The sequence below is a fragment of the Herpailurus yagouaroundi genome, unplaced genomic scaffold, assembly GCF_014898765.1.
Source record: "Herpailurus yagouaroundi ecotype Mexico unplaced genomic scaffold, PumYag 66513, whole genome shotgun sequence".
Lineage (NCBI taxonomy): Eukaryota > Metazoa > Chordata > Mammalia > Carnivora > Felidae > Herpailurus > Herpailurus yagouaroundi.
In genome coordinates, this window is record NW_024419459.1 from 1 (window position 1) to 9472 (window position 9472).

At 61.5% G+C, this 9472-nt stretch overlaps 1 protein-coding gene across 1 annotated transcript; it reads left to right on the forward strand.

Annotated features, from left to right (window-relative positions):
• The first annotated feature begins 256 nt into the window (after positions 1-256).
• Positions 257-8635, forward strand: LOC121024632 (WD repeat-containing protein 5). Its single transcript, XM_040466836.1, has 8 exons — positions 257-624; positions 2834-3022; positions 3632-3740; positions 4068-4141; positions 4513-4602; positions 4834-4923; positions 5099-5182; positions 8533-8635. Exons 2-8 carry the CDS (start codon positions 2942-2944, stop codon positions 8590-8592), a joined length of 588 nt encoding a protein of 195 aa, XP_040322770.1. The 5' UTR covers positions 257-624; positions 2834-2941; the 3' UTR covers positions 8593-8635.
• The last annotated feature ends 837 nt before the right edge of the window (positions 8636-9472 follow it).

The window sequence follows — 9472 nt, forward strand, 5'->3', positions numbered from 1 at the left end:
GGTCGCCCCGCCGCCGCACGTGTTCCGGCGGGTTGGGCCCCGGTCCTGGCCCAGCCCCGCCGGGGCCCTCTCTGTGCAGGCGCCCGGCGCCCCCACCGCCTCCCTTCCGGGTGCCCGCTCTGCGCCCCCGCGTCGAGCCCCGTCCCCCGGGGGCGGCCCCCTTCCCGCACTCAGCTTCCGTCCCCCCCTCCCTAAACGTGTCCTCACGGCCCCCCTGCGCCTCCCGGGGACCCCCGGCGCTCACCCGAGTGGCCACTCCCCAGGGCCCCCTCCCCCAGCGGCCAGGTGACAAGCCCTCAGCCCGGGGACTGGGACTTATTTCTGCAACCAGCTCGCGTCTCCCCTGCTCTCCGCTGCTGCAAAGAAAGACCCCAGACCCACCGACGGGTACCTGGACGTGGCGCGCGGACCCGTGACGCTCTCCTCTTCTGCAGAAACGCCCCCTCCCCCTGTTGCTCACCCTCAGCCTCTCCCCCGAGAACCCGGGCTCCCCGGCTGTGGGGAGAGACCCCGGCTCCTGCTGTAGAGCCTCGGACCACTTCCATTCTGGTGCGCCAGAGCCATCTTGAGTGATGGCAGAGGCGCTCCCTACTAGCCTTCTCGTGCCAGTTTCTACCTTCCCAGGTCCGTTTACCGGGGCCTTCAGACACTCTGTCAGGTGCCGTGCTAGACGCTGCCTGGGAGGTTGGCCCGGCCCCGCAGGAGACAGACAGGGAAGCTAGAATGCGAACAGGTTGCAGAACAGGTGGGGGGGGGGGGAAGTCGTATCGGATTCCCCCACTCTTGGTCCGGCCACCTGTGAGTCACCAAATTACCTCACCTGTGGGCCCCTTCTCTGGGGTGGAATCCGGGAATGTGCATTTCACGAGCAGGTCAGGAGAGCACTTAAGTTTGGGAGGCTCAGCCTTGGGTGGTCCGGCTCATCAGGGTAAGAGACCTGTGGGTGGGAAGAGGGGGCAGGCGACACCGTGCTCTGGAGGTGGGCTCTGATCCGCCTTCCCTGCAAGCCTGATTGCCTTCACCTTCTCCGACTCTCCTTACGAGCTAGTCCCTAACCAACCTCCCCGGTGCTTCCACGGAGTCAACCTGAGGGCTTATGGAAAATGCGAGGCCCTGCCCCCCTCTTAAATGGAAACCTGGGGCGTTGAGTCCGGAAATTGGATTCTTAGAGGCCCCCCTGATTTTTTTGCGTGGTAATGTTTTGCTAGCCCAAGGGATCGGTGGATGGGGCCAGAGCAGGGAGGGGTTGGGCACCTTTTCTGTAAGATTAGGTATTGTATCCTCCGGTCCTCACGCCTCACCAGAGGGCGGGCAGTTTGCTGGACTCACGCCCCACCTCCTGGTGGGTCTCAATTTTTATGTTAAAAGGAGCAGGTCGGGGCTCCTCGAGCTGCCCCGTTTACCCTAGAGGAAGCTTCTTAGCGTCTCCCTGCTGGTTCTCAGTGCCCTCTCTTCCCCACGCCTCTTTTAGCCCTTGCTGGTACCTTCTTCAGACGCTAGGTTTGGGCAAAGTCTCGGCAGCTCTCTTCCTTAGCTTCCCCCCTCCCCCACTTGTCCATCCCACCTAAAGGAAGGCAGCACTCGGATTAGCTGGCACGGCCAGGTTGCTCTAAATTTAATCACCAAGTAGCTAGCGTTTACTGAGCACCAGCTTGGTGCCAGCACTCGGTTCCTGAGCGCGTTTGTGGCACCTGCCCCTCCCCCACTCTGGTCCTTGGGCTTTGGGCGCAGCACCATCCATCCTTCGGTGTGAGCCCCAGGCCTTGCTACAGGTAACCGTTGGTGGCCGCATCTGTGCTCTGCTCAGCTGTGTTGCCTTGTAATTTCTCTGCCCTCCTCTGGGACGAAGACTTTGAGACGTGCTCTTTTTCGGTGGCTTCCATTTTGCCTTGGTGTGCCGAGCAGTCAGGCAAGCCTTCAGTTGTCAGTGCTAGAATTTAGACGACGACGCGTAAATGCTTAGACGGACGGCAGGGCAGGCTCGTCTGCGAGGATGTCTTGGTGGCTCCCCTCTTGAATAACGTCTTCCCTGGTCTTGGAATCGCCAGGTGCGCTTCTGTGAGACGCATGCAGGCTGGGGACGGGGTCTGTTCCCGTGATGGAGCAAACGAGTCGCCTGCCGTACGGCCCGGGTGGTTCCATTGTCACGCTGAGACCTAATTGAGCTGCAGCGTGGGCTGGCTTGCAGCGCGTCTGGGTGCACTTCGGGCCTCTGCAGTCAGGCAGGGCTGGCTCTGGCTTACGCTTCCCGGCGGGGTCTTGCGGTCCCCTCACCAGGGACAGCGTGCCTTTTGCGCTGTGGGCATCCTGGAGGCAGGCTTCGAGTCTGCGCCCGGCACCCAGAGGCCCAGAAGCCCCCCCCGGGGAGGCGAGGACCCGCGGGGGGCTGCTCTTGTGTGTTTTCAAATACGGCACTTAACCCTGCCGCGGCCCTTGTGAGCATTTGGACGCGTTCCCAAATTTCTACACCCTGCAGCTCGGTCTCCTGTAATTTGGGTGGGTTTGTTTTTCTACCGTTTCAAGGGCTCTTTGAAAAAAATTGCATTTTGTTTGCCTGGACTGGGCCGCATTCCTACGGACCCGGGTAACAGTAGGGGGCACCCTTGAAGCTGGGGCCTTGGATTGCGATCACAAAAGGGCCTGGGGCAGGGCGTCCACCTCTGAGAAGCGTTTGTTAGCCTCTGAGAAGCGTTAGCGCAGAGCGAGGGCCACCGCTGGCTTCCTCGTTTGGGAACTGCGCGTCTGCTACAGGGCTCGGTGAGATGGTCAAAAGGTTTTTATCCTTTTCTCTGGGAGTTACTTTTTCACAATGTGCTTTGTTTATGGGCCTTAGTCTCCCACTGTAGGTTTTGAGTAGCAGGCGGCTCTTCCCACTGTGAGTCTGCGCTTGGAGCCGTGAACTCCCCTGCTCGCGTCTCTCTGCCCGGTGGGCTTCAGAGCCATGGCAACGGAGGAGAAGAAGCCAGAGACGGAGGCGGCCAGAGCACAGCCCACCCCTTCCTCCTCGGCCACGCAGAGCAAGGCGCGTCCCTGAGGGCTCCCGGGGAAGTGCCAGGGGCGCACAGGCTGGGACGCGCCTTGGAGATGTTACTTCAAAGTCTGCTGTCCCCTCTCAGTTAGATCCTGGGGTTTTGGTCGCTGACCATAGACCTAATCGAGTGCTTGTTTGCCGAGTCGAGGATCCCCAGACCTGTCCCCTGGGAAGGGGCTTTATCAATAACGTGGATCCTCGGTCCTGATCGTAAGATTCTGTTCAGGGCCCACAGAGCCTCTTACTAAGCGCCCTGCCTGGCTCCACGGTCCTGACGCCAGGGCGGGTTCGCAGACCCCTCCTGTGGACACCAGGCAGCGCGCAGAAGCCTTTACGCAAGGCTGCAGCCTTGAGGTTTGCCTCGCGGGAGGCTGCACCTGCTGCGCCTCCGTGGCGCGGCAGTGGCAGGGGGCTTCGGGCCGCTTTGGGGTGGGTGAGGGGCGGCTGAGGGGACGTCGTGAGCTCAGGTTGAAACACGTTCAGTTTGAAAGGTGACTTCCAGAGAGTTCTAGCAGGCACTTGGAGTACGGACGTGGAGCTCAGAATAGGGGGGGGTCACAGCGGTTAACTGTTTGATGACTAGGATTGTCTCTTCAACAGCCCACTCCTGTTAAACCAAACTATGCCCTGAAATTCACCCTGGCTGGCCACACGAAAGCCGTGTCCTCCGTGAAATTCAGCCCGAACGGCGAGTGGCTGGCGAGTTCGTGTACGTATCTATCAATCACCGGGGCCTCGGCGCTCGGGAGTCCGTCTGGGCCGAGACCGGAAGCTGGGGACGCCTCCCCTGGGGCATTGCAGCAAGCCGTGTGCCCCCCGCTGTACCCGGAGCCCGTTGCCACCCTGAAGTGACAGGGGCCTGGGGGAGAGGGCAGGGCACGGGCAGCTGTGCCACAGCGCTGCCTGTCCCCGTGCACGGGGCACGTGCAGGGCTCCTGAGGGGTTCGTGCTGTTTCCCGGGGCTCTTGTGGGAAGCCCAGATTCTGTACTCGGGATGACTGGACCAGCTCAGTTCCTTTGTCTTCCTTTCTTTCAGCCGCTGATAAGCTCATTAAAATTTGGGGAGCATATGACGGAAAGTTTGAGAAAACCATATCTGGCCACAAGCTGGTAGGTGTGCACCCCGTATGCCGAGACTGACTTCCCGCTGGGGCAGGGCCAGCGGTCCCGGGGGTGGGGCCCGTCCCTGGGGCTCGGCAGGTTAAAGTGGAAGCTTCTTCCCCCCGAGTTTTTGATAGTTCTCTGCCTCTTGTTTTTTGAGCAGACACTCTTGCCCTTCCCAGACGAGTCTCTGCCTGACTGCAAGAGAACACGCTTGTCCTGTGGGCCCCGTGTGGCCTTCCGTCCGTGTGGCCAGTGGTAGCTCGAGGGTTGGGATGCTGGGGTGATGCGCTTAGTTATCTTTAGGTGGATGTTCTGATTTTTGCTGGTTAACTGTATTTTGTCCGTCAAGGTGGTGACCCTGTGTTTTCGCTCCCCAGGGAATATCCGATGTGGCCTGGTCTTCAGATTCTAACCTCCTTGTTTCCGCCTCGGATGATAAAACCCTAAAGATATGGGACGTGAGCTCGGTAAGCCGCCCTCGGCCTCCCTCCCTGGGAAGCTGGTGTGTGTGGAGAAGGGCACGGTGCGGGAGCTGGAGTTGAGTCTGGGACCCAGCCCGTCTTGGTCAAGGGGGTGTCCCCCGCCCCTTGCAGGATGTGCCCTCAGGCTGCCTCTGCCTAGGTGCTGGTGGGCGCCGATGCTGACATTTGCAGAAATAAGCACCTGGAATGCCTTAGTCCGACAATACTTGCTTTTAGGGAAAGTGTCTGAAAACCCTGAAGGGGCACAGTAACTACGTCTTTTGCTGTAACTTCAACCCCCAGTCCAACCTCATCGTCTCGGGCTCTGTAAGTGTGGCGCCTCCGGGTGGGGGTGGGGTGCGCCTGACTGTAGCCCGGGGCTCCGAGTGGAGCCTCGAGTCGTCAGTGCTGGGGGCCGAGGGGACGGTGGTGGCAGGGCTTGGGGTCCAGAGGACCTGCTCCCTGCCCGTGGAGCGGCTTCAACCTCTTCTCTGGTCTTCAGTTTGACGAAAGCGTGAGGATATGGGACGTGAAAACCGGAAAGTGCCTGAAGACTCTGCCTGCCCACTCGGACCCCGTCTCAGCTGTAAGTCCCACCGGGCTGCGGACCCCGCGCAGCAGGACCGGGGTGACGGCCAGAGAGTGGGCACTGGCGACCCCGAGAGAGGTCTCCCTGTCCTGGGCCCGTAGGACAGGCAGGCGAGGGGCCGGGTGAGGCGGCCCCGAACTGAACCCCAGACCGGGCGGCCAGGCCCGAAGAGGGGCCGTGCGCTGGGAAGCGTGGCCGTGGCCGTGGAGAAGTGAGTGTTGAGTGGAGTTGGCTTCGGTGGGGCGGTGGTGGAGGAGGTGGGGCCCCGCGTGCGCTCTGGCTGTGCTTGTGTGTACCTCGGGGCAGGGGAACGTGCAGAGCCAAAGGCACACCCGCTCACAAACCACGGCACTTGAAAACGGCCACACAATTCCTTTCTTTGTCAGCAAAGAGCCGGGAGCTGCTTCTTGGCCAAGTTTGCCTTTTTCTGGAAAGGGGAAGGAATCGTGTAAACAGTGTGCTGCTTTTTACTGAGCAGATGGTCCTTTTCACTTTCTGAAATCGTGTAGGTGAGTGCTTTTAAAGCATGTTCCGCCTCGAAGGGCTGTTTTGCCCAACTGAGACCACTCACAGGGCCCCGACACGTAGAAGACACACGGGTGCTGCCGGCGGTGGCCTCGAGGACGCCCGGCCAACGCCTGGGGCTCAGGGGTTCCGCCACGGACGCGCGGCCGGGCAGGCCCGAGCTCCGCCCGCCTCTGTGGACTCAGTGCGGGGAGCGCAGATTCTGAGACCGGCCCCGCCGCGACCGAGGGAAGGAACCGGGAGATGAGTTGTCGCGACGGCCAGTACTGTCTGCGATTTGGTGGTGGCGGGGGCTGCGGGTGGGACCCATAGCTTAGACCGCCGTGGGGTTTGTGAAGTTTTTGCTTCCTACCAGAATGAGGAGTACTCATTTGAAAAGAAAGAAAGGCAAAGAAAGGCAGCAACTAGAAAATCAGAGTCTCCGGAGCACCCGCCCTCCAGGACCAACCGCTCACGGCTTCCCTGCCCTCTGTGGCGTTTTGGCTTTTTAAATACATATTTTCCAACACGTTCCCTCAAGTAGTGGTGAGGATGCCCCGTGCCGCGGCTGTCCGTCCGCTTGGAAAGGTTCCTCGGGCGTCTGTGGCGTCTGTGCCCGGACCCTGGGACCTCGGGCACCGGGGCACCTTGTGGGCAGCGGGCACTCCCCGCAGGCACTTGCGACTCGCACTCGACGAGGAGTGCGGTGGGCATGTTGGAACCGCTCCGCACGCTTGTGTGACGGTTCCTGCAGGGAGAACTCGAGACCCCGTGTGAAAGAGGCACACGTGGTTTCCCACAGATGTGGGGGGAGCTGGCAGCCTCACGCTGCAGGCACGGCCCTGTCTGCCAGCTCCCTGTCCCCGCACGCCCTCCCGCTCGGGTCTGGCCGCCGTGCCCTCTCGACTGGACGACGCCCTGGGTTTTCCTTGCATTCAGCCTGTTTCCTGCCCCCCCCCCCCCCCGCTTCTGTATGAGCTCACCTGTCTGCCGGGGGTCCCCTCCGCAGAGAGTTCTGATGGATGGTCACCTCAGAGGAGCCGTGGCATCCCCGTTAGGTACTGACTTGTCGCCTCTCTCGCGTTTTCGTGGTGCTTACGTTTCGACGCGGGGATGTCCAGGGTGCCTGGATGCGGTTGGGAACGACGCAGAGCGCAAGGCTGGTGCTGCAGCTCTCGGGGACCCGTGTCAGCTCGTCCGTGTCTGGTCTGGCGGGTCTTGGTAGAATGTTCTGTGAATCCAAAGACAGGGACAAACGTGGTTAGATTGCTGTGAGTTTTAAAGTGAGGGGCTCGCGAGCAGGTGGTTACGGTCACGTGGAGCTCCTGGTAGGAGCGGAACGAAAACAGAACATCCTCCCGGGTGTCCGGAGGCCTCACAGGGCTGCGCGGGCCAGCGCAGAGGCCACCGCCGCATGTGGCAGTCCTGCGGCGAGCCCAGATCAGGTCTCGCCGTGATGAGCTACGCTCTCCGCCTTCGAAGATTTGGTGCGAACGAAGGGAACGGGACGCGCTTGCTGGTGCCTTTCGGTACCGGGCGCGTGCCGAGGGGACACCTTAGGTACTTTGAGTTCAGTAAAACCGAGTTCATTTCACCTGTTACTTTCCCGCTGCAGCTGCCGGAGCATCAAAGTGTCCGCGTGGCGGCGGGGCTCCTCAGCGGAGGCCGAGGGTCGTCGGCAGCCGCTGAGAGTGTCAGCCTGGCTCCTGGGTCGGTACTTTGTTCCCCAAGCTCTCAGGTGCTCCTGGGGCACGTGGGCTCGCCCCCAGGGGGTGTCCCGCAGAGTCTGGAGATTGTTCTGGTCGTCACAACTAGACGCCGAGATGCTGGCATCTTGTGAGTCAAGGGCAGAGTGTGGCCACCGGGGGGCGGGCCCGGAGCAGGAGAGTCCTGGCGGGCAGGGCGGTGGTGCCAGGTGGGGGCGCCACTCCGCACGGCATGGCGGGGTGGGGGGGGTGGGGGTGGGGGCACACGGCCCGTTGTGCGGCTCTGTTTTATGTAGAAAGCCTATCTCAGGTAGCAGGAAGCGGGATTGCCTCAGAAAGGTGTGAACTCCTGACACTGTGGGTCCTTTAGTCCCACCAGGATTCAGCTGGAGGAAAGCAGGAAAAAAAGCACAAATACCAAGCAGTCATCAGACAGGGACTTGTCAGGTTGCCGTTTCTTTCCGTGAAGTCGCTGCCCCGGGGTGGGCGGAGTTAGGCATTCGGGTGACACAAGGTGTGGGGTGCTGGAGGCCGGTCAGCTCCCAGGACCAGCAAATACGGGGTCACCGCTGTCCTGAGGCTCGGGCGTCCGGGCTTCCTGGTCCTTGCCGCGGGCAGCGGAGGGCGTTCCTGTGGTACCTACCCAGCGAGTGGGTTTTTCTCTCCGGCTTTTCTCTCTGACGTGAGGTCAGGGCAAGTGGTTTCCAGCTGGTCGCCCGGGTCAGGCCGCCCCACGGTAGTGGTGGACATGCCGGCTCTCACAGGCTGGGCCTGTCTCCGGGTCCGGATCCGGGTCCGGGTCACTTAGTCGAGCTTGTGTCTTTTCAAGGGCACCTTTTGCAGTAAGCGATTTAGCTACTCGACCCGTGTTTCCGGCGGGGTTTCTTTCAAAGTTGGGTCCTCCGTGGTGAGACCGGGGCACTGTTGCTGGACACGCAGGTAAAGTCACCTTGTCCGCGCAGCTCATGTGTCCGTCAGCGTCCACAGGAAATCAGAATTCGAAGCGAACGGGGGTTCCGTTGTTTGCTCCGCGCTCGGCAAGATGCCCGCGCACTCGTGCAGGGCGCTCGCGAGCGGAGCGCAGTGTGTGTTCGTGACTTACGAGTAAATGTGCTTTTCCCCCCACTCTGTTCTCAGGTCCATTTTAACCGGGATGGATCCTTGATCGTGTCAAGCAGCTACGATGGTCTCTGGTAAGTGCAGGCATTTCCTTCATCCGCTCGGCAAACGTGTGTTTGTTTATTTGTAAATGTTTATTTTGAGAGAGCAAGCGAGCAGGGAGGGGCAGAGGTGGGGGGCAGAGAGAATCCCAAGCAGGCTCTGACTGTCAGCACAGAGCCTGACATGGGGCTCGAACTCACAAACCATGAGATCGTGACCTGGCCCGAAACCAAGAGCTGGACGTTTAACCGACTGAGCCACCCAGGCACCCCAGCAAACATTTATTTAGAGGCGCCATTTTGGCCCCGGGGGGACAATAGTGAAAACAAGGCAAGCGGGTTTGTCCCCGAGAAGAGCTTATGGCTGTCACGGGGCTGCGGCAGACGGACACACGGCAGCCCCTGCCTCCGGAGGGACAGCAGGGCCGCGGGGAGGGCTCCCGGTACAGGGAGGCCCGGGGACGCGCTTCTGCTCAGGACTCCTCTTTGTGGGCACGGAGCGTGCCCTTGACGAGTTCACGGGCGCGGGTGGCGTGCGGACCCTGGGAGGACCGGACTCCCGTCCCGAGTGGGTGGAGCGGAGCGGAGATCCCGCCACAGAGGAGGTGAGGAGGTCGAGGGGACGTGGCCTCGCGGGGAGCGTCCGCTCCGGGCCGCGTGAAGGACGCCCGTAGAGCTTGGGACCTGTAACCTGAGTGTTCAGGATTCTTCCGGAGGCGTGAGGAAGAGGTGGAAGTCGGCGTTGTCCGTTTAACTCGGCAGACTCCGTGATGGGGGCACGAGGCTGGGGAGCGTCAGGCTGGGTCTGCGGGGACCGTGTCCTGGCTCGTCAGGCCCGGTCACCGGGAGGGGCGGGGAGGCAACGGCCGCTGCTTGCACGATCGCTCAAGAGCCTCCCGATTACGAGGCGGAGAGAG

Coding starts and splice junctions, on each gene's coding strand:
- LOC121024632 (XM_040466836.1), top strand. CDS start 2,942: ATGGCAACGGAGGAGAAGAAGCCAGAGACGGAGGCGGCCAGAGCACAG. Junction 4,924..5,098: donor ACCTCATCGTCTCGGGCTCT/GTAAGTGTGGCG, acceptor TCTGGTCTTCAG/TTTGACGAAAGCGTGAGGAT. Junction 5,183..8,532: donor ACTCGGACCCCGTCTCAGCT/GTAAGTCCCACC, acceptor CTCTGTTCTCAG/GTCCATTTTAACCGGGATGG.